Source organism: Petromyzon marinus (assembly GCF_048934315.1).
Source record: "Petromyzon marinus isolate PM22_M1 ecotype Great Lakes invasive population chromosome 85 unlocalized genomic scaffold, UKy_Petmar_22M1.pri1.0 chr85_unloc.4, whole genome shotgun sequence".
NCBI lineage: Eukaryota > Metazoa > Chordata > Hyperoartia > Petromyzontiformes > Petromyzontidae > Petromyzon > Petromyzon marinus.
This window is the reverse complement of record NW_027422649.1, coordinates 107,316-135,228: the sequence shown is the minus strand read 5'-3', so window position 1 is coordinate 135,228 and position 27,913 is coordinate 107,316. Positions and strand designations below refer to the sequence as shown.

General features: G+C 49.0%; 1 protein-coding gene across 1 annotated transcript in view; it reads left to right on the top strand.

The window, feature by feature from the left end:
- Positions 1 to 1,494: 1,494 nt before the first annotated feature.
- LOC142908547 (protein Hook homolog 1-like) overlaps positions 1,495 to 27,913 on the top strand; it is a 56,842-nt gene continuing 30,423 nt past the window's right edge. Inside the window, exons 1-3 of the mRNA XM_076059305.1 lie at positions 1,495 to 1,759; positions 9,477 to 9,544; positions 15,029 to 15,094. Of these exons, the coding sequence (XP_075915420.1) occupies positions 1,495 to 1,759; positions 9,477 to 9,544; positions 15,029 to 15,094 (399 nt within the window). The remainder of the gene's footprint in view (positions 1,760 to 9,476; positions 9,545 to 15,028; positions 15,095 to 27,913) is intronic.

The following is a 27,913-nucleotide window of genomic DNA, read 5'->3' as shown; positions in this document are numbered from 1 at the left end:
CCCCCCCCCCGGGGGGGGGGGGAAAAGGCCTCAGCTGCACCCACTCTCTAATAAGACTAGCTAGATAACCTCGCTAGCATAGAATAGGACTCAAACTCACTCAGATCACCTCTCAATAGACCAAACTAGCCAACATAGATCGCTCACTACCCACTCACCACTCACTCACTCACCCACCACTCACCACTCACTCACTCACCCACTCACTCACTCACTCACCCACTCACCACCACTCACCACTCACTCACTCACTCACTCACTCACTCACTCACCACTCACTCACTCACCACTCACTCACTCACTCACCCACTCACTCACTCACTCACCCACCCACTCACCACTCACTCACTCACACTCACTCACTCACTCACTCACCCACTCACTCACTCACTCACCACTCACTCACTCACTCACCACTCACTCACTCACCACTCACTCACCCACTCACTCACCCACTCACTCACTCACTCACCCACCCACTCACCACTCACTCACTCACTCACCACTCACTCACTCACCACTCACTCACTCACCACTCACTCTCACTCACCCCTCACTCACTCACTCACCCACCCACTCACCACTCACTCACTCACCCACTCACTCACTCACCACTCACCACTCACTCACTTTCTCACTCACCACTCACTCACCACTCACTCACCACTCACTCACTCACCACTCACTCACCCACTCACTCACCCACTCACTCACTCACTCACCCACCCACTCACCACTCACTCACTCACTCACCACTCACTCACTCACCACTCACTCACTCACCACTCACTCACTCACTCACCCACCCACTCACTCACTCACTCATCCACCCACTCACCACTCACTCACTCACCCACTCACTTACTCACCACTCACTCACCACTCACTCACCACTCACCACTCACTCACCACTCACTCACCACTCACTCACTCACCACTCACTCACTCACCCACCCACTCACCACTCACTCACTCACTCACCCACTCACTCACTCACTCACCCACCCACTCACCACTCACTCACTCACTCACCACTCACTCACTCACCACTCACTCACTCACCACTCACTCACTCACCCACCCACTCACCACTCACTCACTCACCCACTCACTTACTCACCACTCACTCACCACTCACTCACTTTCTCACTCACCACTCACTCACCACTCACTCACCACTCACTCACTCACCACTCACTCACCCACTCACTCACCCACTCACTCACTCACCCACCCACCCACCCACTCACCACTCACTCACTCACTCACCACTCACTCACTCACCACTCACTCACTCACCACTCACTCACTCACTCACCCACTCACTCACTCACTCATCCACCCACTCACCACTCACTCACCATGATGTTGTTGTTGTTGATGATGTTGATGTTGTTGTTGTTGTTGATGTTGTTATTGTTGATGTTGATGTTGTTGATGTTGTTGTTGTTGTTGATGTTGTTGTTGATGATGTTGTTGTTGATGATGTTGTTGATGTTGACACCCCAGGTGCTGGGAGTGTCTATCTCCGGCTTCGTCGTCCCTGACCCGGCCATCATCGCCTCCACCACCTCCTCCTCCACCTCCACCTCCACCTCCACCACCGCCTCCACCTCCACCACCGCCTCCACCGCCCCTGTGTCCACCACCACCACCACCTCCACCACCAGCAGCCACGTGGGAATGTGCGATTCAGATGATACAACTCGCATGTTGCAGCTCATCCTGGGCTGTGCGGTGAACTGTGATCGAAAGGAAGGTGAGACACCGCTCTAGTTAGACACCCACACTAGTTAGACACCGCTCTAGTTAGACACCGCTCTAGTTAGACACAGCTCTAGTTAGACACCCACACTAGTTAGACACCGCTCTAGTTAGACACCCACACTAGTTAGACACAGCTCTAGTTAGACAGCCACACTTAGACACCCACACTTAGACAGCCACTTCGTGTGACACTTAGACACCGCTCTAGTTAGACACCACTCTAGTTAGACACCGCTCTAGTTAGACACCCACACTAGTTAGACACCACTCTAGTTAGACACCCACACTAGTTAGACACCGCTCTAGTTAGACACCCACACTAGTTAGACACCGCTCTAGTTGGACAGCCACACTAGTTAGACAGCCACTTCGTGTGACACTTAGACAGAGTTCTAGATAGTCCAGACAGCTGACGTGGGTCACCCCTGGGGGTTGTGTGGTGAAGGTGAGACACAGCTCTAGTTAGACAGCTCTAGTTAGACAGCCCCACTTAGACACCACTCTAGTTAGACAAACACTCTAGTTAGACACCGCTCTAGTTAGACACAGCTCTAGTTAGACACAGCTCTAGTTAGACACCCACACTAGTTAGACACCGCTCTAGTTAGACACCGCTCTAGTTAGACACAGCTCTAGTTAGACACCCACACTAGTTAGACACCGCTCTAGTTAGACACCGCTCTAGTTAGACACAGCTCTAGTTAGACACCCACACTAGTTAGACACCGCTCTAGTTAGACACCGCTCTAGTTAGACACCGCTCTAGTTAGACACAGCTCTAGTTAGACACCGCTCTAGTTAGACACCCACACTAGTTAGACACCGCTCTAGTTAGACACCGCTCTAGTTAGACACAGCTCTAGTTAGACACAGCTCTAGTTAGACAGCCACTCTAGTTAGACACAGCTCTAGTTAGACAGCCACACTAGTTAGACACCGCTCTAGTTAGACACCACTCTAGTTAGACACCGCTCTAGTTAGACACAGCTCTAGTTAGACACCCACACTAGTTAGACACCACTCTAGTTAGACACCACTCTAGTTAGACACCGCTCTAGTTAGACACAGCTCTAGTTAGACACCCACACTAGTTAGACACCGCTCTAGTTAGACACCGCTCTAGTTAGACACAGCTCTAGTTAGACACCCACACTAGTTAGACACCGCTCTAGTTAGACACAGCTCTAGTTAGACACAGCTCTAGTTAGACACAGCTCTAGTTAGACAGCCACTCTAGTTAGACACAGCTCTAGTTAGACAGCCACACTAGTTAGACACCACTCTAGTTAGACACCACTCTAGTTAGACAGCCACTCTAGATAGACAGCCACACTTAGACACCCCCACTTAGAAAGCCACTCTAGTTAGACACTGCTCTACTTAGCCACACGTAGACACCCCCACTTAGACAGCCACTTCGTGTGACACTTAGACACCACTCTAGTTAGACACCACTCTAGTTAGACACAGCTCTAGTTAGACACCACTCTAGTTAGACAGCCACACTAGTTAGACACCACTCCAGTTAGACACCACTCTAGTTAGACAGCCACACTAGTTAGACAGCCACACTAGTTAGACACCGCTCTATTTAGACACCACTCTAGTTAGACACCACTCTAGTTAGACAGCCACACTAGTTAGACAGCCACACTAGTTAGACACCACTCTAGTTAGACACCGCTCTAGTTAGACACAGCTCTAGTTAGACACCACTCTAGTTAGACACCGCTCTAGTTAGACACCGCTCTAGTTAGACACAGCTCTAGTTAGACACAGCTCTAGTTAGACACCACTCTAGTTAGACACCGCTCTAGTTAGACAGCCACACTAGTTAGACAGCCACACTCGTTAGACACCGCTCTAGTTAGACACCACTCTAGTTAGACACAGCTCTAGTTAGACACCACTCTAGTTAGACAGCCACACTAGTTAGACACCACTCTAGTTAGACACCGCTCTAGTTAGACAGCACTCTAGTTAGACAGCCACTCTAGTTAGACACCACTCTAGTTAGACACCACTCTAGTTAGACAGCACTCTAGTTAGACACCACTCTAGTTAGACACTGCTCTAGTTAGACAGCCCTCTAGTTAGACACCACTCTAGTTAGACACCACTCTAGTTAGACACCACTCTGGTTAGACAACCCCACTTAGACGCGACTCTAGTTAGACACCACTCTAGTTAGACACCACTCTACTTAGACAGCACTCTAGTTAGACACCACTCTACTTAGACACCACTCTATTTAGACACCACTCTACTTAGACACTACACTTAGACACCACACTTAGACAGCCCGTTCGTGTGATACTTAGACAGACTTCTAGATAGACAGCCCTCTACTTAGACACCGCTCTACTTAGACAGCCCTCTACTTAGACACCACACTTAGACACCACTCTACTTAGACACCACACTTAGACACCCTCTACTTAGACACCCTCTACTTAGACACGCGTGTGTGTGTCTGTGTGGTTGTGTGTGTCTGTGTGTGTCACTGTGTGTGTCACTGTGTGTGTGTCACTGTGTGTGTGTCACTGTGTGTGTCACTGTGTGTGTCACTGTGTGTGTGTCACTGTGTGTGTGTCACTGTGTGTGTCACTGTGTGTGTCACTGTGTGTGTCACTGTGTGTGTGTGTCACTGTGTGTGTCACTGTGTGTGTGTGTCACTGTGTGTGTCACTGTGTGTGTCACTGTGTGTGTGTGTGTCACTGTGTGTGTGTCACTGTGTGTGTGTCACTGTGTGTGTCACTGTGTGTGTCACTGTGTGTGTGTGTGTCACTGTGTGTGTCACTGTGTGTGTCACTGTGTGTGTGTGTGTGTCACTGTGTGTGTGTCACTGTGTGTGTCACTGTGTGTGTCACTGTGTGTGTGTCACTGTGTGTGTCACTGTGTGTGTGTCACTGTGTGTGTCACTGTGTGTGTCACTGTGTGTGTGTGTCACTGTGTGTGTCACTGTGTGTGTGTGTCACTGTGTGTGTGTGTCACTGTGTGTGTGTGTCACTGTGTGTCACTGTGTGTGTCACTGTGTGTGTGTCACTGTGTGTGTCACTGTGTGTGTGTCACTGTGTGTGTCACTGTGTGTGTGTGTCACTGTGTGTGTCACTGTGTGTGTCACTGTGTGTGTGTCACTGTGTGTGTGTGTAACTGTGTGTGTCACTGTGTGTGTCACTGTGTGTGTGTCACTGTGTGTGTGTCACTGTGTGTGTCACTGTGTGTGTGTGTCACTGTGTGTGTGTCACTGTGTGTGTCACTGTGTGTGTCACTGTGTGTGTCACTGTGTGTGTGTGTCACTGTGTGTGTCACTGTGTGTGTGTGTCACTGTGTGTGTGTGTGTGTCACTGTGTGTGTCACTGTGTGTGTGTCACTGTGTGTGTCACTGTGTGTGTGTCACTGTGTGTGTCACTGTGTGTGTCACTGTGTGTGTGTCACTGTGTGTGTGTCACTGTGTGTGTCACTGTGTGTGTCACTGTGTGTGTGTGTGTGTCACTGTGTGTGTGTCACTGTGTGTGTCACTGTGTGTGTGTGTCACTGTGTGTGTCACTGTGTGTGTGTGTGTGTCACTGTGTGTGTGTCACTGTGTGTGTCACTGTGTGTGTGTGTCACTGTGTGTGTCACTGTGTGTGTGTGTGTGTCACTGTGTGTGTGTCACTGTGTGTGTCACTGTGTGTGTGTGTCACTGTGTGTGTGTCACTGTGTGTGTCACTGTGTGTGTCACTGTGTGTGTCACTGTGTGTGTGTGTCACTGTGTGTGTGTCACTGTGTGTGTCACTGTGTGTGTGTGTCACTGTGTGTGTCACTGTGTGTGTGTCACTGTGTGTGTCGCTGTGTGTGTGTCACTGTGTGTGTCACTGTGTGTGTGTGTCACTGTGTGTGTCACTGTGTGTGTGTCACTGTGTGTGTGTCACTGTGTGTGTGTCACTGTGTGTGTCACTGTGTGTGTCACTGTGTGTGTCACTGTGTGTGTGTCACTATGTGTGTGTGTCACTGTGTGTCACTGTGTGTGTCACTGTGTGTGTGTGTCACTGTGTGTGTCACTGTGTGTGTGTGTCACTGTGTGTCTGTGTCACTGTGTGTGTGTCACTGTGTGTGTGTGTCACTGTGTGTGTGTCACTGTGTGTGTGTCACTGTGTGTGTGTCACTGTGTGTGTAACTATGTAACTGTGTATGTGTCACTGTGTCACTGTGTGTGTGTGTAACTATGTGTCTAACTATGTAACTATGTGTGTGTGTCACTGTGTGTGTAACTATGTGCGTGTAACTATGTAACTATGTGTGTGTGTCACTGTGTGTGTGTGTGTATATATACTGTGTGTGTGTAACTATGTAACTGTGTATGTGTCACTGTGTGTGTATGTACTGTGTGTGTGTAACTATGTATGTGTGTCACTGTGTCACTGTGTGTGTCACTGTATAACTATGTGTGTGTAGAGTATATAACTATGTGTGTGTGTGTATATACTGTGTGTGTGTCACTGTGTGTGTGTCACTGTGTGTGTGTCACTGTGTGTGTCACTGTGTGTGTGTCACTGTGTATAACTATGTGTGTGTGTGTAGAGTATATAACTATGTGTGTGTAACTATATAACACTGTGTGTATGTGTGTGTATGTGTGTGTGTAGAGTATATAACACTATATATAACACTATAACACTGTCACTATGTATGTGTGTATGTGTGTAGAGTATATAACTATGTATAACACTGTGTGTGTATGTGTAACTATATGTACTATGTGTGTGTATCTATATAACACTGTGTATGTGTGTAACTGTGTGTATGAGTATATAACTATATAACTATATAACACTATGTATATGTGTAATTATGTATATGTGTAACTATGTGTGTGTGTAGAGTATATAACACTATAACACTATATATAACACTGTGTGTGTAACTATATAACACTATATATGTATGTGTGTGTAGAGTATATAACTATATAACTATATAACACTATGTATATGTGTAACTATGTCACTATATATGTGTGTGTGTGTAGAGTATATAACAATATATAACACTATATAACACTATATATAACACTATGTATAACACTATAACACTAACTGTGTGTATGTGTGTAGAGTATATAACTATATATAACACTATATATAACACTATATATAACACTATGTAACACTATAACACTATGTAACTATGTATATATGTCACTATGTATAACTATATATGTGTATGTGTGTGTAGACTATATACCACTATATAACACTATATATAACACTATATATGTCACTATAACTATATATATGTGTATGTATGTGTGTAGAGTATATAACTATATATAACACTATAACACTATATATAACACTATAACACTATATATAACACTATGTAACACTATAACACTATGTAACTATGTATATATGTCACTATGTATAACTATATATGTGTATGTGTGTGTGTAGACTATATAACACTATATATAACACTATAACACTATATATAACTATATATGTGTATGTGAGTGTAGAGTATATAACACTATATAACACTATATATAACACTATATATAACACTATATGTCACTATGTATAACTATATATAACTGTATGTGAGTGTGTAGAGTATATAACTATAACACTATAACACTATATATAACACTATAACTATGTATATGTGTGTGTATATATAACTATATAACACTATATATATATGTGTATGTGTGTGTAGAGTATATAACACTATATAACACTATATATAACACTATATATAACACTATAACACTGTGTATAACTATATATATATGTATGTGAGTGTGTAGAGTATATAACACTATATAACACTATATATAACACTATAACACTGTGTATAACTATATATAACTGTATGTGAGTGTGTAGAGTATATAACACTATATAACACTATATATAACACTATATATGTCACTATATATAACACTATATATATAACTATATAACTATGTATATATGTGTATGTGAGTGTGTAGAGTATATAACTATAACACTATATATAACACTATAACTATATATATGTGTGTGTAGAGTATATAACTATAACACTATGTATAACACTATAACACTATAACTATGTATATGTGTGTGTATATGTAACTGTATGTGAGTGTGTAGAGTATATAACACTATATAACACTATATATAACACTATATAACACTATATATAACTGTATGTGAGTGTGTAGAGTATACAACACTATATAACACTATATGTCACTATGTATAACTATATATATGTGTATGTGAGTGTGTAGAGTATATAACACTATATAACACTATATATAACACTATATATAACACTATATGTCACTATGTATAACTATATATATGTAACTGTATGTGAGTGTGTAGAGTATATAACTATAACACTATGTATAACACTATAACACTATAACTATGTATATGTGTGTGTATATGTAACTGTATGTGAGTGTGTAGAGTATATAACACTATATATAACACTATATAACACTATGTATAACTATATATGTGTGTATGTGTGTAGAGTATATAACTATAACACTATAACACTATATATAACACTATAACTATGTATATGTGTGTGTATATGTAACTATATAACACTATATGTGTATGTGAGTGTGTAGAGTATATAACTATAACACTATAACACTATAACTATGTATATGTGTGTGTATATGTAACTATGTAACACTATGTATAACTGTATATGTGTGTGTAGAGTATATAACTATAACACTATGTATAACACTATAACACTATAACTATGTATATGTGTGTGTATATGTAACTATATATGTGTGTGTAGAGTATATAACACTATATAACACTATATATAACACTATATATGTCACTGTGTATAACTATATATATGTGTGTATGTGTGTAGAGTATATAACTATAACACTATAACACTATGTATAACACTATAACTATGTATATGTGTGTGTATATGTAACTATATATGTATATGTGTGTGTAGAGTATATAACTATAACACTATAACACTATATATAACACTATAACTATGTATATGTGTGTGTATATGTAACTATGTAACACTATGTATAACTGTATATGTGTGTGTAGAGTATATAACTATAACACTATAACACTATATATAACACTATAACTATATATATGTGTGTGTATGTGTGTAGAGTATATAACACTATATAACACTATATATAACACTATATAACACTGTGTATAACTATATATGTATGTGTGTGTGTATAGTATATAACTATAACACTATAACACTATGTATAACACTATAAAACTATAACTATGTATATGTGTGTGTATATGTAACTATATATATGTGTATGTGTGTAGAGTATATAACTATAACACTATAACACTATGTATAACACTATAACTATGTATATGTGTGTGTATATGTAACTATATATATGTGTGTGTGTGTGTAGAGTATATAACTATAACACTATGTATAACACTATAACACTATAACTATGTATATGTGTGTGTATATGTAACTGTATGTGAGTGTGTGTGTGTAGAGTATATAACTATAACACTATAACACTATGTATAACACTATAACACTATAACTATGTATATGTGTGTGTATATGTAACTGTATGTGAGTGTGTGTGTGTAGAGTATATAACTATAACACTATAACACTATGTATAACACTATAACACTATAACTATGTATATGTGTGTGTATATGTAACTGTATGTGAGTGTGTAGAGTATATCCAGGCTATAATGCAGCTGGAGGAGTCGGTGCAACATGCAGTGATGGCTGCCATACAGGAGGTGAGACTTTGTCTCTCTGTCTGTCTCTGTCTATCTGTCTGTCTGTCTGTGTGTCTCTGTGTCTATCTGTGTCTCTCTGTCTCTCTGTGTGTCTCTCTGTGTCTCTGTGTCTGTCTCTGTGTGTCTCTGTCTCTCTGTGTCTCTGTGTGTCTCTGTGTGTCTCTGTGTGTCTCTGTGTGTGTTTCTGTGTCTCTCTGTCTATCTGTCTGTCTCTGTCTATCTGTCTGTCTGTCTGTCTGTGTGTGTCTCTCTGTCTCTCTGTGTCTGTGTGTCTCTGTGTCTATCTGTGTCTCTCTGTCTCTCTGTGTGTGTCTCTGTCTATCTGTGTGTCTCTGTGTGTCTCTGTGTCTCTGTCTATCTGTGTGTCTCTGTGTGTCTCTGTGTCTCTGTCTATCTGTCTGTCTATCTGTCTGTCTCTGTGTCTCTGTCTCTCTGTCTGTCTGTCTCTGTGTGTCTGTGTGTGTGTCTGTGTGTGTCTCTGTGTCTCTCTGTCTCTCTGTGTGTCTGTCTCTCTGTGTGTCTGTGTCTCTGTGTGTCTCTGTGTGTCTCTGTATCTCTGTGTCTCTGTTTCTGTGTGTCTCTCTGTCTGTGTGTGTCTCTCTGTGTCTCTCTGTGTGTCTTTGTGTGTCTCTGTGTCTCTGTGTCTCTCTGTGTGTCTGTCTCTGTCTCTCTGTGTCTTTGTGTCTCTGTGTGTCTCTGTGTCTCTCTGTGTGTCTCTCTGTCTCTCTGTGTCTCTGTGTCTCTGTCTCTGTGTCTCTCTGTCTCTGTGTCTCTCTGTGTCTCTCTGTGTCTGTCTCTCTGTCTCTGTCTCTGTCTCTCTGTGTGTCTCTCTGTCTCTCTGTCTCTGTGTGTCTCTCTGTCTCTCTGTCTCTGTGTGTCTCTGTGTGTGTCTCTGTGTCTCTGTGTCTCTCTGTCTCTCTGTCTCTGTGTCTCTGTGTCTCTCTGTCTCTGTGTGTCTCTGTCTCTGTCTCTGTGTCTCTCTGTCTCTGTGTGTCTCTGTCTCTGTGTCTCTCTGTCTCTCTGTCTCTCTGTCTCTGTGTCTCTGTGTCTCTCTGTCTCTGTGTCTCTCTGTCTCTGTGTGTCTCTGTCTCTGTGTCTCTCTGTCTCTCTGTCTCTCTGTCTCTGTGTCTCTGTGTCTCTCTGTCTCTGTGTCTCTCTGTCTCTGTGTGTCTCTGTGTCTCTGTGTGTCTCTGTGTGTGTCTCTGTGTCTCTGTCTCTCTGTCTCTGTGTGTCTATCTGTGTCTCTGTCTCTGTGTCTCTCTGTCTCTGTGTCTCTGTGTGTCTCTGTGTCTCTGTGTCTCTCTGTGTGTCTTTGTGTCTCTGTCTCTCTGTCTCTCTGTGTGTCTCTGTGTCTCTCTGTCTCCGTGTCTCTCTATATCTCTGTCTCTCTTACTCTATGTGTCTCTCTGTCTCTTTGTCTCTCTGTCTCTGTGTGTCTCTCTGTCTCTCTGTCGCTGTGTCTCTGTGTCTCTGTCTTTGTGTCTCTCTGTCCCTCTGTCTCTGTCTCTCTCTGTCTCTGTCTCTTTGTCTCTCTGTCTCTGTGTGTCTCTGTGTCTCTGTGTGTCTCTGTGTCTCTGTGTGTCTCTGTGTCTCTGTGTGTCTCTGTCTCTGTGTGTCTCTGTCTCTGTGTCTCTCTGTCTTTGTGTCTCTGTGTGTCTCTGTCTCTGTGTCTCTCTGTCTGTCTGTCTCTGTGTGTCTGTCTCTCTGTCTCTGTGTGTCTCTCTGTCTCTCTGTCTTTGTGTCTCTCTGTCCCTGTGTGTCTCTGTGTGTCTCTCTGTCTCTGTGTGTCTCTGTGTGTCTCTGTGTCTGTGTGTCTCTGTCTCTGTGTGTCTCTGCCTCTGTGTGCCTCTGTCTCTGTCTGTATCTGTCTCTCTGTGTGTCTCTGTCTCTGTGTGCCTCTGTTTCTCTGTCTCTCTATCTCTCTGTGTGTCTCTGTCTCTATGTGTCTCTGTTTCTCTGTCTGTGTGTGTGTCTACCTGTGTCTCACCGTGCCTCTCTCCCCGTGTCTCCCCGTGTCTCTCTCACCGTGCCTCTCTCCCCGTGTCTCCCTCCCCGTGTCTCTCTCCCCGTGTCTCTCTCCCCGTGTCTCCCCGTGTCTCCCCGTGTCTCCCCGTGTCTCTCTCCCCGTGTCTCTCCCTCCCCGTGTCTCTCTCCCCGCGTCTCTCTCCCCGTGTCTCCCCGTGTCTCTCCGTGTCTCTCTCTCCGTGTCTCTCTCCCCGTGTCTCCCCGTTTCTCCCCGTGTCTCTCCCTCCCCGTGTCTCTCTCCCCGTGTCTCTCTCTCCCCGCGTCTCTCTCCCTGTGTCTCTCTCCCCCTGTCTCTCTCCCCATGTCTCTCTCCCCGTGTCTCTCTCCCCGTGTCTCTCTCCCCGTGTCTCCTCGTGTCTCCCCGTGTCTCCCCGTGTCTCCCCATGTCTCTCTCCCCGTGTCTCCCTGTGTCTCTCCGTGTCTCCCTCCCCGTGTCTCTCTCCCCGTGTCTCTCTCCCCGTGTCTCTCTCTCCCCGTGTCTCTCACCCCGTGTCTCTCTCCCCGTGTCTCCCTCCCCGTGTCTCTCTCCCCGTGTCTCTCTCCCCGTGTCTCTCTCCCCGTGTCTCCCCGTGTCTCTCTCCCTGTGTCTCCCCGTGTCTCTCTCCCCGTGTCTCCCCGTGTCTCCCCGTGTCTCTCTCCCCGTGTCTCCCCGTGTCTCCCCGTGTCTCTCTCTCCCCGTGTCTCTCTCCCCGTGTCTCCCCGTGTCTCCCCGTGTCTCTCTCCCCGTGTCTCTCTCCCCGTGTCTCCCCGTGTCTCTCTCCCCGTGTCTCCCCGTGTCTCTCTCCCCGTGTCTCCCCGTGTCTCCCCGTGTCTCTCTCTCCCCGTGTCTCTCTCCCCGTGTCTCCCCGTGTCTCCCCGTGTCTCTCTCCCCGTGTCTCTCTCCCCGTGTCTCCCCGTGTCTCTCTCCCCGTGTCTCCCCGTGTCTCCCCATGTCTCCCTCCCCGTGTCTCCCCGTGTCTCCCCGTGTCTTCCCGTGTCTCCCCGTGTCTCTCCCCGTGTCTCCCCGTGTCTCTCTCCCCGTGTCTCTCTCCCCGTGTCTCCCCGTGTCTCCCCGTGTCTCTCTCCCCGTGTCTCCCCGTGTCTCTCTCCCCGTGTCTCCCCGTGTCTCTCTCCCCATGTCTCCCCGTGTCTCACTGTGTCTCCCCGTGTCTCTCTCCCCGTGTCTCCCCGTGTCTCCCCGTGTCTCTCTCCCCGTGTCTCCCCGTGTCTCCCCGTGTCTCTCCCCGTGTCTCTCTCCCCGTGTCTCCCCGTGTCTCTCTCCCCGTGTCTCCCCGTGTCTCCCCGTGTCTCCGCGTGTCTCCCCGTGTCTCTCTCCCCGTGTCTCTCTCCCCGTGTCTCCCCGTGTCTCCCCATGTCTCTCTCCCCGTGTCTCTCTCCCCGTGTCTCACTGTGTCTCCCCGTGTCTCTCTCCCCGTGTCTCCCCGTCTCTCCCCGTGTCTCCCCGTGTCTCTCCCCGTGTCTCCCCGTGTCTCCCCGTGTCTCTCTCCCCGTGTCTCCCCGTGTCTCTCTCCCCGTGTCTCCCCGTGTCTCTCTCCCCATGTCTCCCCGTGTCTCACTGTGTCTCCCCGTGTCTCTCTCCCCGTGTCTCCCCGTGTCTCCCCGTGTCTCTCTCCCCGTGTCTCCCCGTCTCTCCCCGTGTCTCCCCGTGTCTCCCCGTGTCTCTCTCCCCGTGTCTCCCCCTGTCTCTCTCCCCGTGTCTCTCTCTCCCCGTGTCTCTCTCTCCCCGTCTCTCCCCGTGTCTCCCCGTGTCTCCCCGTGTCTCTCTCCCCGTGTCTCTCTCCCCGTGTCTCCCCGTGTCTCCCCGTGTCTCCCCCCCGTGTCTCTCCGTGTCTCCCCGTGTCTCTCTCCCCGTGTCTCCCCGTGTCTCCCCGTGTCTCCCCATGTCTCTCTCCCCGTGTCTCTCTCCCCGTGTCTCCCCGTGTCTCCCCGTGTCTCTCTCCCCGTGTCTCCCCGTGTCTCCCCGTGTCTCCCCCCCGTGTCTCTCCGTGTCTCCCCGTGTCTCTCTCCCCGTGTCTCCCCGTCTCTCCCCGTGTCTCCCCGTGTCTCTCCCCGTGTCTCCCCGTGTCTCTCTCCCCGTGTCTCTCTCCCCGTGTCTCTCTCCCCGTGTCTCTCTCCCCGTGTCTCCCCGTGTCTCTCTCCCCGTGTCTCCCCGTGTCTCTCTCCCCGTGTCTCCCCGTGTCTCTCTCCCCATGTCTCCCCGTGTCTCCCCGTGTCTCCCCGTGTCTCTCTCCCCGTGTCTCCCCGTGTCTCCCCGTGTCTCTCTCCCCGTGTCTCCCCGTGTCTCCCCGTGTCTCTCTCCCCGTGTCTCCCCGTGTCTCCCCGTATCTCCGCGTGTCTCCCCGTGTCTCCCCATGTCTCTCTCCCCATGTCTCTCTCCCCGTGTCTCCCCGTGTCTTCCCATGTCTCTCTCCCCATGTCTCTCTCCCCGTGTCTCCCCGTGTCTCCCCGTGTCTCCCCGTCTCTCTCTCCCCGTGTCTCCCCGTGTCTCCCCGTGTCTCCCCGTGTCTCCCCCCCGTGTCTCTCCGTGTCTCCCCGTGTCTCTCTCCCCGTGTCTCCCCGTGTCTCCCCGTGTCTCCCCGTGTCTCTCTCCCCGTGTCTCTCTCCCCGTGTCTCCCCGTGTCTCCCCGTGTCTCTCTCCCCGTGTCTCTCTCCCCGTGTCTCCCCGTGTCTCCCCATGTCTCTCTCCCCGTGTCTCTCTCCCCGTGTCTCACTGTGTCTCCCCGTGTCTCTCTCCCCGTGTCTCCCCGTGTCTCTCTCCCCGTGTCTCTCTCCCCGTGTCTCCCCGTGTCTCTCCCCGTGTCTCCCCGTGTCTCTCTCCCCGTGTCTCTCTCCCCGTGTCTCCCCGTGTCTCCCCGTGTCTCTCTCCCCGTGTCTCCCCGTGTCTCTCTCCCCGTGTCTCCCCGTGTCTCTCTCCCCATGTCTCCCCGTGTCTCACTGTGTCTCCCCGTGTCTCTCTCCCCGTGTCTCTCTCCCCGTGTCTCCCCGTGTCTCTCTCCCCGTGTCTCTCTCCCCGTGTCTCTCTCCCCGTGTCTCACTGTGTCTCCCCGTGTCTCTCTCCCCGTGTCTCCCCGTGTCTCCCCGTGTCTCTCCCCGTGTCTCCCCGTGTCTCCCCGTGTCTCTCTCCCCGTGTCTCCCCGTCTCTCCCCGTGTCTCCCCGTGTCTCTCTCCCCGTGTCTCTCTCTCCCCGTGTCTCCCCGTGTCTCTCTCCCCGTGTCTCCCCGTGTCTCCCCCCCGTGTCTCTCCGTGTCTCCCCGTGTCTCCCCGTGTCTCCCCGTGTCTCTCTCCCCGTGTCTCTCTCCCCGTGTCTCTCTCTCCCCGTGTCTCTCTCTCCCCGTGTCTCCCCCCCGTGTCTCTCTCCCCGTGTCTCTCTCCCCGTGTCTCTCTCCCCGTGTCTCTCTCCCCGTGTCTCTCTCTCTCCCCGTGTCTCTCTCCCCGTGTCTCCCCCCCGTGTCTCCGTAGCTGATGACCAAGGAGGAGCTGTCTCATCCCACGGGAAATGAGACTTCAGGCGAGCTCGAGAGACAGGTGAGACAAACACTCGGACATCTTTGTTACGAACATGGTAACCATAGTAACCACGGTAACCATAGTGACCACGGTAACCATAGCGACCACTACTATCACTCCTACTACAGCCATGTGTGTGTCTGTGTGTGTGTGTCTGTGTGTGTGTCTATGTCTGTGTGTGTGTCTCTGTGTCTCTCTGTGTCTCTGTGTGTGTCTCTCTGTGTGTGTCTCTGTGTGAGTCTCTGTGTGTGTCTCTGTGTGAGTCTCTGTGTGAGTCTCTGTGTGTGTGTCACTGTGTGTGTCTCTGTGTGAGTCTCTGTGTGAGTCTCTGTGTGTGTCTGTGTGTCTCTGTGTGTGTCTCTGTGTGTGTCTCTGTGTGAGTCTCTGTGTGTGTCTGTGTGTCTCTGTGTGTGTCTCTGTGTGTGTCTCTGTGTGTCACTGTGTGTGTCTCTGTGTGTGTCTGAGTGTGTGTCTCTGTGTGAGTCTCTGTGTGTGTCTCTGTGTGTGTCTGTGTGTGTGTGTCTGTGTCTCTGTGTGTGTGTCTGTGTCTCTGTGTGTGTGTCTCTGTGTGTGTCTCTGTGTGTGTCTGTGTGTGAGTCTCTGTGAGTGTCTCAGTGTCTCTGTGTGTGTCTCTGTGTGTGTCTCTGTGTGTCTGTGTGTGTCTCTGTGTGTCTATGTGTGTGTCTCTGTGTGTGTCTCTGTGTGTGTCTCTGTGTGTGTCTGTGTGTGTGTGTCTGTGTCTCTGTGTGTGTGTCTGTGTCTCTGTGTGTGTGTCTCTGTGTGTGTCTCTGTGTGTGTCTGTGTGTGAGTCTCTGTGAGTGTCTCAGTGTCTCTGTGTGTGTCTCTGTGTGTGTCTCTGTGTGTCTGTGTGTGTCTCTGTGTGTCTATGTGTGTCTCTGTGTGTCTGTGTGTGTCTCTGTGTGTCTGTGTGTGTCTCTGTGTGTGTCTCTGTGTGTGTCTCTGTGTGTCTGTGTCTCTGTGTGTCTCTGTGTGTGTCTCTGTGTCTCTGTGTGTGTCTCTGTGTCTCTGTGTGTCTCTGTGTCTCTGTGTCTCTGTGTGTGTCTCTGTGTGTCTGTGTGTGTCTCTGTGTGTCTATGTGTGTCTCTGTGTGTCTGTGTGTGTCTCTGTGTGTGTCTCTGTGTGTGTCTCTGTGTGTGTGTCTCTGTGTGTGTGTCTCTGTGTGTGTCTCTGTGTGTGTGTCTCTGTGTGTGTCTGTGTGTGTCTGTGTGAGTCTCTGTGTGAGTCTCTGTGTGAGTCTCTGTGTGTGTCTCTGTGTCTCTGTGTGTGTCTCTGTGTGTCTCTGTGTGTGTCTGTGTGTGTCTGTGTGTCTCTGTGTGTGTCTGTGTCTCTGTGTGTGTCTCTGTGTGTCTCTGTGTGTGTCTCTGTGTGTGTCTCTGTGTGTGTCTCTGTGTGTGTCTCTCTGTGTGTCTGAGTGTGTGTCTCTGTGTCTCTGTGTGTCGGTGTGTGTCTCTGTGTGTGTCTCTGTGTGTGTCTCTGTGTGTGTCTCTGTGAGTGTCTCTGTGTGTCTCTGTGTGTGTCTCTGTGTGTCTCTGTGTGTGTCTGTGTGTGTGTCTCTGTGTGTCTGTGTGTGTCTCTGTGTGTGTCTCTGTGTGTCTGTGTGTCTGTGTGTGTCTCTGTGTGTGTCTCTGTGTGTGTCTCTGTGTGTCTGTGTGTGTCTCTGTGTGTGTCTCTGTGTGTGTCTCTGTGTCTCTGTGTGTCTGTGTGTGTCTCTCTGTGTGTCTCTGTGTCTCTGTGTGTGTCTCTGTGTGTGTCTCTGTGTGTGTCTCTGTGTGTGTCTCTGTGTGAGTCTCTGTGTGTGTCTCTGTGTCTCTGTGTGTCTCTCTGTGTGTCTCTGTGTCTCTGTGTCTCTGTGTGTGTCTCTGTGTGTGTCTCTGTGTGTGTCTCTGTGTGTGTCTCTGTGTGTGTCTGTGTGTGTGTCTGTGTGTGTGTCTCTGTGAGTCTCTGTGTGTGTCTCTGTGTGTGTCTCTGTGTGTGTCTCTGTGTGTGTCTCTCTGTGTGTCTGAGTGTGTGTCTCTGTGTCTCTGTGTGTCTGTGTGTGTCTCTGTGTGTGTCTCTGTGTGTGTCTCTGTGAGTGTCTCTGTGTGTCTCTGTGTGTGTCTCTGTGTGTCTCTGTGTGTGTCTGTGTGTGTGTATCTGTGTGTCTGTGTGTGTCTCTGTGTGTGTCTCTGTGTGTCTGTGTGTCTGTGTGTGTCTCTGTGTGTGTCTGTGTGTGTGTCTCTGTGTGTCTCTGTGTGTGTCTCTGTGTGTCTCTGTGTGTGTCTGTGTGTGTGTCTCTGTGTGTCTCTGTGTGTGTGTCTCTGTGTGTGTCTCTGTGTGTGTCTCTGTGTGTGTGTGTGTCTCTGTGTGTGTCTCTGTGTGTGTCTCTGTGTGTGTCTCTGTGTGTCTGTGTGTGTGTCTCTGTGTCTCTGTGTGTCTGTGTGTGTCTCTGTGTGTCTCTGTGTGTGTCTCTGTGTGTGTCACTGTGTGTGTGTGTCTCTGTGTGTGTCACTGTGTGTGTGTGTCTCTGTGTGTGTCTCTGTGTGTGTCTCTGTGTGTGTGTCTCTGTGTGTGTCTCTGTGTGAGTCTCTGTGTGTGTCTCTGTGTGTGTCTCTCTGTGTGAGTCTCTGTGTGTGTCTCTGTGTGAGTCTCTGTGAGTGTCTCTGTGTGAGTCTCTGTGAGTGTCTCTGTGTGAGTCTCTGTGTGAGTCTCTGTGATGATCTGAACCGGTCCCAGGCCTCCCCTAGGTCTACTCAGCCTCAAATGAGTACCTGGTGTAGCGGTGTATAGTAAACATCGCCACTGGGGAGACAAAGGCGGTCGGGCGTGGTGCTGGCCACCCACCCCCTCGTGTACCGTTCCGGCCTTCATAGCTGCTGATCGCTAACAGCACTTGCCCCTACAGTCTGTTACAGGCTACAGGGGGGATCTTTGTCTTTGTGGTGCTCGCTAACAGCACTTGCCCCTACAGTCTGTTAAGGCTATACGGGGGATCTTTGTCTTTGTCTTTGTCTCTGTGTGTGTGTCTGTGTGTGTCTCTGTGTGTGTCTCTGTGTGTGTGTCTGTGTGTGTCTCTGTGTGTGTCTCTGTGTGTCTCTCTGTGTGTGTCTCTGTGTGTGTCTCTGTGTGTGTCTCTGTGTGTGTCTCTGTGTGTCTCTGTGTGTGTCTCTGTGTGTGTCTCTGTGTGTGTGTGTGTGTCTCTGTGTGTGTCTCTGTGTGTGTCTCTGTGTGTCTGTGTGTGTCTGTGTGTGTCTCTGTGTGTCTGTGTGTCTGTGTGTGTCTGCGTGTCTCTGTGTGTGTCTGTGTGTGTGTCTGTGTGTCTCTGTGTGTCTCTGTGTGAGTGTCTCTGTGTGAGTCTCTGTGTGTGTCTCTGTGTGTGTCTCTGTGTGTCTCTGTGTGTGTCTCTGTGTGTGTGTCTGTGTGTGTCTCTGTGTGTCTCTGTGTGTGTCTCTGTGTCTCTGTGTCTCTGTGTGTGTCTGTGTGTCTCTGTGTGTCTCTGTGTGTGTCTGTGTCTCTGTGTGTATGTCTCTGTGTGTCTCTGTGTGTGTCTCTGTGTGTGTCTCTGTGTCTCTGTGTCTGTGTGTGTCTGTGTGTCTCTGTGTGTGTCTGTGTGTGTCTCTGTGTGTCTCTGTGTGTCTCTGTGTGAGTGTCTCTGTGTGAGTCTCTGTGTGTGTCTCTGTGTGTCTCTGTGTCTCTGTGAGTGTCTCTGTGTGTGTCTCTGTGTCTCTGTGTGTCTGTGTGTGTCTGTGTGTCTCTGTGTGTGTCTGTGTGTGTCTCTGTGTGTCTCTGTGTGTGTCTCTGTGTCTCTGTGTGTCTGTGTGTTTCTCTGTGTGTGTGTCTCTGTGTGTCTGTGTGTCTCTGTGTGTGTCTCTGTGTGTCTCTGTGTGTGTCTCTGTGTGTGTCTCTGTGTGTCTGTGTGTCTGTGTGTGTCTGTGTGTGTGTCTCTGTGTGTCTCTCTGTGTGTCTCTGTGTGTCTCTGTGTGTGTCTCTGTGTGTCTCTGTGTGTGTCTCTGTGTCTCTGTGTGTGTTTCTGTGTCTCTGTGTGTGTCTCTGTGTGTCTCTGTGTCTCTGTGTGTGTCTCTGTGTGTCTCTGTGTCTCTGTGTGTGTCTCTGTGTCACTGTGTGTGTCTCTGTGTGTCTCTGTGTCTCTGTGTGTGTCTCTGTGTGTGTCTCTGTGTGTCTGTGTGTGTCTCTGTGTGTGTCTCTGTGTCTCTGTGTGTCTCTGTGTGTCTCTGTGTGTGTCTCTGTGTGTCTGTGTGTCTCTGTGTGTGTCTCTGTGTGTCTGTGTGTGTCTCTGTGTGTGTCTCTGTGTGTCTCTGTGTCTCTGTGTGTGTCTCTGTGTGTCTCTGTGTCTCTGTGTGTGTCTCTGTGTCTCTGTGTGTGTCTCTGTGTCTCTGTGTGTCTGTGTGTGTCTGTGTGTCTCTGTGTGTGTCTGTGTGTGTCTCTGTGTGTCTCTGTGTGTCTCTGTGTGAGTGTCTCTGTGTGAGTCTCTGTGTGTGTCTCTGTGTGTCTCTGTGTGTGTGTGTGTGTGTCTCTGTGTGTGTCTCTGTGTGTGTCTCTGTGTCTCTGTGAGTGTCTCTGTGTGTGTCTCTGTGTCTCTGTGTGTCTGTGTGTGTCTGTGTGTCTCTGTGTGTGTCTCTGTGTCTCTGTGTGTGTCTCTGTGTGTGTGTCTCTGTGTGTGTCTCTGTGTGTGTGTGTGTCTCTGTGTGTGTCTCTGTGTGTGTCTCTGTGTCTCTGTGAGTGTCTCTGTGTGTGTCTCTGTGTCTCTGTGTCTCTGTGTGTCTCTGTGTGTCTCTGTGTGTGTCTCTGTGTCTCTGTGTGTGTCTCTGTGTGTGTGTCTCTGTGTGTCTCTGTGTGTCTGTGTGTCTCTGTGTGTGTCTCTGTGTGTCTCTGTGTGTGTCTCTGTGTGTGTCTCTGTGTGTGTCTCTGTGTCTCTGTGTGTCTGTGTGTGTCTGTGTGTGTGTCTCTGTGTGTCTCTCTGTGTGTCTCTGTGTGTCTCTGTGTGTGTCTCTGTGTGTGTCTCTGTGTCTCTGTGTGTGTTTCTATGTCTCTGTGTGTGTCTCTGTGTGTCTCTGTATCTCTGTGTGTGTCTCTGTGTGTCTCTGTGTCTCTGTGTGTGTCTCTGTGTCACTGTGTCTGTCTCTGTGTGTCTCTGTGTCTCTGTGTGTGTCTCTGTGTGTGTCTCTGTGTGTCTGTGTGTGTCTCTGTGTGTGTCTCTGTGTCTCTGTGTGTCTCTGTGTGTCTCTGTGTGTGTCTCTGTGTGTCTGTGTGTCTCTGTGTGTGTCTCTGTGTCTCTGTGTGTCTGTGTGTGTCTCTGTGTCTCTGTGTGTGTCTCTGTGTGTCTCTGTGTCTCTGTGTCTCTGTGTGTGTCTCTGTGTGTCTCTGTGTCTCTGTGTGTGTCTCTGTGTGTGTCTCTGTGTGTCTGTGTGTGTCTCTGTGTGTGTCTCTGTGTCTCTGTGTCTGTGTGTGTCTGTGTGTCTCTGTGTGTGTCTGTGTGTGTCTCTGTGTGTCTCTGTGTGTCTCTGTGTGAGTGTCTCTGTGTGAGTCTCTGTGTGTGTCTCTGTGTGTCTCTGTGTCTCTGTGAGTGTCTCTGTGTGTGTCTCTGTGTCTCTGTGTGTCTGTGTGTGTCTGTGTGTCTCTGTGTGTGTCTGTGTGTGTCTCTGTGTGTCTCTGTGTCTCTGTGTGTCTGTGTGTGTCTCTGTGTGTGTGTCTCTGTGTGTCTGTGTGTCTCTGTGTGTGTCTCTGTGTGTCTCTGTGTGTGTCTCTGTGTGTGTCTCTGTGTGTCTGTGTGTCTGTGTGTGTCTGTGTGTGTGTCTCTGTGTGTCTCTCTGTGTGTCTCTGTGTGTCTCTGTGTGTGTCTCTGTGTGTCTCTGTGTGTGTCTCTGTGTCTCTGTGTGTGTTTCTGTGTCTCTGTGTGTGTCTCTGTGTGTCTCTGTGTCTCTGTGTGTGTCTCTGTGTGTCTCTGTGTCTCTGTGTGTGTCTCTGTGTCACTGTGTGTGTCTCTGTGTGTCTCTGTGTCTCTGTGTGTGTCTCTGTGTGTGTCTCTGTGTGTCTGTGTGTGTCTCTGTGTGTGTCTCTGTGTCTCTGTGTGTCTCTGTGTGTCTCTGTGTGTGTCTCTGTGTGTCTGTGTGTCTCTGTGTGTGTCTCTGTGTGTCTGTGTGTGTCTCTGTGTGTGTCTCTGTGTGTCTCTGTGTCTCTGTGTGTGTCTCTGTGTGTCTCTGTGTCTCTGTGTGTGTCTCTGTGTCTCTGTGTGTGTCTCTGTGTCTCTGTGTGTCTGTGTGTGTCTCTGTGTCTCTGTGTGTGTCTGTGTGTGTCTCTGTGTTTCTCTGTGTGTCTCTGTGTGAGTGTCTCTGTGTGAGTCTCTGTGTGTGTCTCTGTGTGTGTCTCTGTGTGTGTGTGTGTGTGTCTCTGTGTGTGTCTGTGTGTGTTTCTCTGTGTCTCTGTGAGTGTCTCTGTGTGTGTCTCTGTGTGTCTGTGTGTGTCTGTGTGTCTCTGTGTGTGTCTCTGTGTCTCTGTGTGTGTCTCTGTGTGTGTGTCTCTGTGTGTGTCTCTGTGTGTGTGTGTGTCTCTGTGTGTGTCTCTGTGTGTGTCTCTGTGTCTCTGTGAGTGTCTCTGTGTGTGTCTCTGTGTCTCTGTGTCTCTGTGTGTCTCTGTGTGTCTCTGTGTGTGTCTCTGTGTCTCTGTGTGTGTCTCTGTGTGTGTGTCTCTGTGTGTCTCTGTGTGTCTGTGTGTCTCTGTGTGTGTCTCTGTGTGTCTCTGTGTGTGTCTCTGTGTGTGTCTCTGTGTCTCTGTGTGTCTGTGTGTGTCTGTGTGTGTGTCTCTGTGTGTCTCTCTGTGTGTCTCTGTGTGTCTCTGTGTGTGTCTCTGTGTGTCTCTGTGTCTCTGTGTGTGTTTCTATGTCTCTGTGTGTGTCTCTGTGTGTCTCTGTGTCTCTGTGTGTGTCTCTGTGTGTCTCTGTGTCTCTGTGTGTGTCTCTGTGTCACTGTGTCTGTCTCTGTGTGTCTCTGTGTCTCTGTGTGTGTCTCTGTGTGTGTCTCTGTGTGTCTGTGTGTGTCTCTGTGTGTGTCTCTGTGTCTCTGTGTGTCTCTGTGTGTCTCTGTGTGTGTCTCTGTGTGTCTGTGTGTCTCTGTGTGTGTCTCTGTGTCTCTGTGTGTCTGTGTGTGTCTCTGTGTCTCTGTGTGTGTCTCTGTGTGTCTCTGTGTCTCTGTGTCTCTGTGTGTGTCTCTGTGTGTCTCTGTGTCTCTGTGTGTGTCTCTGTGTGTGTCTCTGTGTGTCTGTGTGTGTCTCTGTGTGTGTCTCTGTGTCTCTGTGTGTCTGTGTGTGTCTCTGTGTGTGTCTCTGTGTGTCTCTGTGTCTTTGTGTGTGTCTCTGTGTGTCTCTGTGTCTCTGTGAGTGTCTCTGTGTGTGTCTCTGTGTCTCTGTGTATCTGTGTTTGTCTTTGTGTGTCTCTGTGTCTCTGTGTGTGTCTCTGTGTGTGTCTCTGTGTGTCTCTGTGTCTCTGTGTGTCTCTGTGTGAGTCTCTGTGTGAGTCTCTGTGTGTGTCTCTGTGTCTCTGTGTGTGTCTCTGTGTGTGTCTCTGTGTCTCTGTGTGTGTCTCTGTGTGAGTCTCTGTGTGAGTCTCTGTGTGTGTCTCTGTGTGTCTGTGTGTGTCTCTGTGTCTCTGTGTGTGTCTCTGTGTGTCTCTGTGTCTCTGTGAGTGTCTCTGTGTGTCTCTGTGTCTCTGTGAGTGTCTCTGTGTGTGTCTCTGTGTCTCTGTGTGTCTGTGTGTGTCTCTGTGTGTCTCTGTGTCTCTGTGTGTGTCTCTGTGTGTCTCCGTGTGTCTCTGTGTGTGTCTCTGTGTGTCTCTGTGTCTCTGTGTGTCTCTGTGTGTCTCTGTGTGTCTGTGTGTGTCTCTGTGTGTGTCTCTGTGTGTGTCTCTGTGTGTGTCTCTGTGTGAGTCTCTGTGTGTCTCTGTGTGTCTGTGTGTGTCTCTGTGTGTGTCTGTGTGTGTCTCTGTGTGTCTCTGTGTGTGTCTCTGTGTGTGTCTCTGTGTGTGTCTCTGTGTCTCTGTGTGTGTCTCTGTGTGAGTCTGTGTGTCTCTGTGTGTGTCACTGTGTGTGTCTCTGTGTGTGTCTCTGTGTGTGTCTCTGTGTGTCTCTGTGTGTGTCTCTGTGTGTGTCTCTGTGTGAGTCTCTGTGTGTGTCTCTGTGTGTGTCTCTGTGTGTGTCTCTGTGTGTGTCTCTGTGTGTGTGTCTCTCTGTGAGTCTCTGTGTGAGTCTCTGTGTGTGTCTCTGTGTGTGTCTCTGTGTGTGTCTCTGTGTGTGTCTCTGTGTGAGTCTCTGTGTGAGTCTCTGTGTGTCTCTGTGTGTCTCTGTGTGAGTCTCTGTGTGTGTCTCTGTGTGTGTCTCTGTGTCTCTGTGTGAGTCTCTGTGTGTGTCTCTGTGTGAGTCTCTGTGTGTGTCTCTGTGTGAGTCTCTGTGTGTGTCTCTGTGTGAGTCTCTGTGTGTGTCTGTGTCTCTGTGTCGCTGTGTCTCTGTGTGTGTCTCTGTGTGTGTCACTGTGTGTGTCACTGTGTGTCTCTGTGTGAGTCTCTGTGTGTCTCTGTGTGTGTCTCTGTGTGTGTCTCTGTGTGAGTCTCTGTGTGTGTCTGTGTCTCTGTGTCTCTGTGTCTCTGTGTGTGTCTCTGTGTGAGTCTCTGTGTGAGTCTCTGTGTGTGTCTCTGTGTGAGTCTCTGTGTCGCTGTGTCTCTGTGTGTGTCTCTGTGTGTCTCTGTGTGTCTCTGTGTGTGTCTCTGTGTGAGTCTCTGTGTGAGTCTCTGTGTGTCTCTGTGTCTCTGTGTGTGTTTCTATGTCTCTGTGTGTGTCTCTGTGTGTCTCTGTGTCTCTGTGTGTGTCTCTGTGTGTCTCTGTGTCTCTGTGTGTGTCTCTGTGTCACTGTGTCTGTCTCTGTGTGTCTCTGTGTCTCTGTGTGTGTCTCTGTGTGTGTCTCTGTGTGTCTGTGTGTGTCTCTGTGTGTGTTTCTGTGTCTCTGTGTGTGTCTCTGTGTGTCTCTGTGTCTCTGTGTGTGTCTCTGTGTGTCTCTGTGTCTCTGTGTGTGTCTCTGTGTCACTGTGTGTGTCTCTGTGTGTCTCTGTGTCTCTGTGTGTGTCTCTGTGTGTGTCTCTGTGTGTCTGTGTGTGTCTCTGTGTGTGTCTCTGTGTCTCTGTGTGTCTCTGTGTGTCTCTGTGTGTGTCTCTGTGTGTCTGTGTGTCTCTGTGTGTGTCTCTGTGTGTCTGTGTGTGTCTCTGTGTGTGTCTCTGTGTGTCTCTGTGTCTCTGTGTGTGTCTCTGTGTGTCTCTGTGTCTCTGTGTGTGTCTCTGTGTCTCTGTGTGTGTCTCTGTGTCTCTGTGTGTCTGTGTGTGTCTGTGTGTCTCTGTGTGTGTCTGTGTGTGTCTCTGTGTGTCTCTGTGTGTCTCTGTGTGAGTGTCTCTGTGTGAGTCTCTGTGTGTGTCTCTGTGTGTGTCTCTGTGTGTGTGTGTGTGTGTCTCTGTGTGTGTCTCTGTGTGTGTCTCTGTGTCTCTGTGAGTGTCTCTGTGTGTGTCTCTGTGTCTCTGTGTGTCTGTGTGTGTCTGTGTGTCTCTGTGTGTGTCTCTGTGTCTCTGTGTGTGTCTCTGTGTGTGTGTCTCTGTGTGTGTCTCTGTGTGTGTGTGTCTCTGTGTGTGTCTCTGTGTGTGTCTCTGTGTCTCTGTGAGTGTCTCTGTGTGTGTCTCTGTGTCTCTGTGTCTCTGTGTGTCTCTGTGTGTCTCTGTGTGTGTCTCTGTGTCTCTGTGTGTGTCTCTGTGTGTGTGTCTCTGTGTGTCTCTGTGTGTCTGTGTGTCTCTGTGTGTGTCTCTGTGTGTGTCTCTGTGTGTGTCTCTGTGTCTCTGTGTGTCTGTGTGTGTCTGTGTGTGTGTCTCTGTGTGTCTCTCTGTGTGTCTCTGTGTGTCTCTGTGTGTGTCTCTGTGTGTCTCTGTGTCTCTGTGTGTGTTTCTATGTCTCTGTGTGTGTCTCTGTGTGTCTCTGTGTCTCTGTGTGTATCTCTGTGTGTCTCTGTGTCTCTGTGTGTGTCTCTGTGTCACTGTGTCTGTCTCTGTGTGTCTCTGTGTCTCTGTGTGTGTCTCTGTGTGTGTCTCTGTGTGTCTGTGTGTGTCTCTGTGTGTGTCTCTGTGTCTCTGTGTGTCTCTGTGTGTCTCTGTGTGTGTCTCTGTGTGTCTGTGTGTCTCTGTGTGTGTCTCTGTGTCTCTGTGTGTCTGTGTGTGTCTCTGTGTCTCTGTGTCTCTGTGTGTGTCTCTGTGTCTCTGTGTGAGTCTCTGTGTGTGTCTCTGTGTGTGTCTCTGTGTGTGTCTCTGTGTGAGTCTCTGTGTGAGTCTCTGTGTGTGTCTCTGTGTGTGTCTCTGTGTCTCTGTGTGTGTCTCTGTGTGTGTCTCTGTGTGTCTGTGTGTGTCTCTGTGTGTGTCTCTGTGTCTCTGTGTGTCTGTGTGTGTCTCTGTGTGTGTCTCTGTGTGTCTCTGTGTCTTTGTGTGTGTCTCTGTGTGTCTCTGTGTCTCTGTGAGTGTCTCTGTGTGTGTCTCTGTGTCTCTGTGTATCTGTGTTTGTCTTTGTGTGTCTCTGTGTCTCTGTGAGTGTCTCTGTGTGTGTCTCTGTGTCTCTGTGTGTCTGTGTGTGTCTCTGTGTGTCTCTGTGTCTCTGTGTGTGTCTCTGTGTGTCTCCGTGTGTCTCTGTGTGTGTCTCTGTGTGTCTCTGTGTCTCTGTGTGTCTCTGTGTGTCTCTGTGTGTCTGTGTGTGTCTCTGTGTGTGTCTCTGTGTGTGTCTCTGTGTGTGTCTCTGTGTGTCTCTGTGTGTCTGTGTGTGTCTCTGTGTGTGTCTCTGTGTGTGTCTCTGTGTGTGTCTCTGTGTGTGTCTCTGTGTGTGTCTCTGTGTCTCTGTGTGTGTCTCTGTGTGAGTCTGTGTGTCTCTGTGTGTGTCACTGTGTGTGTCTCTGTGTGTGTCTCTGTGTGTGTCTCTGTGTGTCTCTGTGTGTGTCTCTGTGTGTGTCTCTGTGTGAGTCTCTGTGTGTGTCTCTGTGTGTGTCTCTGTGTGTGTCTCTGTGTGTGTCTCTGTGTGTGTGTCTCTCTGTGAGTCTCTGTGTGAGTCTCTGTGTGTGTCTCTGTGTGTGTCTCTGTGTGTGTCTCTGTGTGTGTCTCTGTGTGAGTCTCTGTGTGAGTCTCTGTGTGTCTCTGTGTGTGTCTCTGTGTGAGTCTCTGTGTGTGTCTCTGTGTGTGTCTCTGTGTCTCTGTGTGAGTCTCTGTGTGTGTCTCTGTGTGAGTCTCTGTGTGTGTCTCTGTGTGAGTCTCTGTGTGTGTCTCTGTGTGAGTCTCTGTGTGTGTCTGTGTCTCTGTGTCGCTGTGTCTCTGTGTGTGTCTCTGTGTGTGTCACTGTGTGTGTCTCTGTGAGTGTCTCTGTGTGTGTCTCTGTGTGTGTCTCTGTGTGTGTCTCTGTGTGAGTCTCTGTGTGTGTCTCTGTGTGTGTCTCTGTGTGTGTCTCTGTGTGTGTCTCTGTGTGTGTCTCTGTGTGTGTCTCTGTGTGTGTCTCTGTGTGAGTCTCTGTGTGAGTCTCTGTGTGTGTCTCTGTGTGTGTCTCTGTGTCTCTGTGTGTGTCTCTGTGTGTGTCTCTGTGTGTCTGTGTGTGTCTCTGTGTGTGTCTCTGTGTCTCTGTGTGTCTGTGTGTGTCTCTGTGTGTGTCTCTGTGTGTCTCTGTGTCTTTGTGTGTGTCTCTGTGTGTCTCTGTGTCTCTGTGAGTGTCTCTGTGTGTGTCTCTGTGTCTCTGTGTATCTGTGTTTGTCTTTGTGTGTCTCTGTGTCTCTGTGTGTGTCTCTGTGTGTGTCTCTGTGTGTCTCTGTGTCTCTGTGTGTCTCTGTGTGAGTCTCTGTGTGAGTCTCTGTGTGTGTCTCTGTGTCTCTGTGTGTGTCTCTGTGTGTGTCTCTGTGTCTCTGTGTGTGTCTCTGTGTGAGTCTCTGTGTGAGTCTCTGTGTGTGTCTCTGTGTGTCTGTGTGTGTCTCTGTGTCTCTGTGTGTGTCTCTGTGTGTCTCTGTGTCTCTGTGAGTGTCTCTGTGTGTCTCTGTGTCTCTGTGAGTGTCTCTGTGTGTGTCTCTGTGTCTCTGTGTGTCTGTGTGTGTCTCTGTGTGTCTCTGTGTCTCTGTGTGTGTCTCTGTGTGTCTCCGTGTGTCTCTGTGTGTGTCTCTGTGTGTCTCTGTGTCTCTGTGTGTCTCTGTGTGTCTCTGTGTGTCTCTGTGTGTCTCTGTGTGTGTCTCTGTGTGTGTCTCTGTGTGTGTCTCTGTGTGAGTCTCTGTGTGTCTCTGTGTGTCTGTGTGTGTCTCTGTGTGTGTCTGTGTGTGTCTCTGTGTGTGTCTCTGTGTGTGTCTCTGTGTGTGTCTCTGTGTGTGTCTCTGTGTGTGTCTCTGTGTGTGTCTCTGTGTCTCTGTGTGTGTCTCTGTGTGAGTCTGTGTGTCTCTGTGTGTGTCACTGTGTGTGTCTCTGTGTGTGTCTCTGTGTGTCTCTGTGTGTGTCTCTGTGTGTGTCTCTGTGTGAGTCTCTGTGTGTGTCTCTGTGTGTGTCTCTGTGTGTGTCTCTGTGTGTGTGTCTCTCTGTGAGTCTCTGTGTGAGTCTCTGTGTGTGTCTCTGTGTGTGTCTCTGTGTGTGTCTCTGTGTGTGTCTCTGTGTGAGTCTCTGTGTGAGTCTCTGTGTGTCTCTGTGTGTGTCTCTGTGTGAGTCTCTGTGTGTGTCTCTGTGTGTGTCTCTGTGTCTCTGTGTGAGTCTCTGTGTGTGTCTCTGTGTGAGTCTCTGTGTGTGTCTCTGTGTGAGTCTCT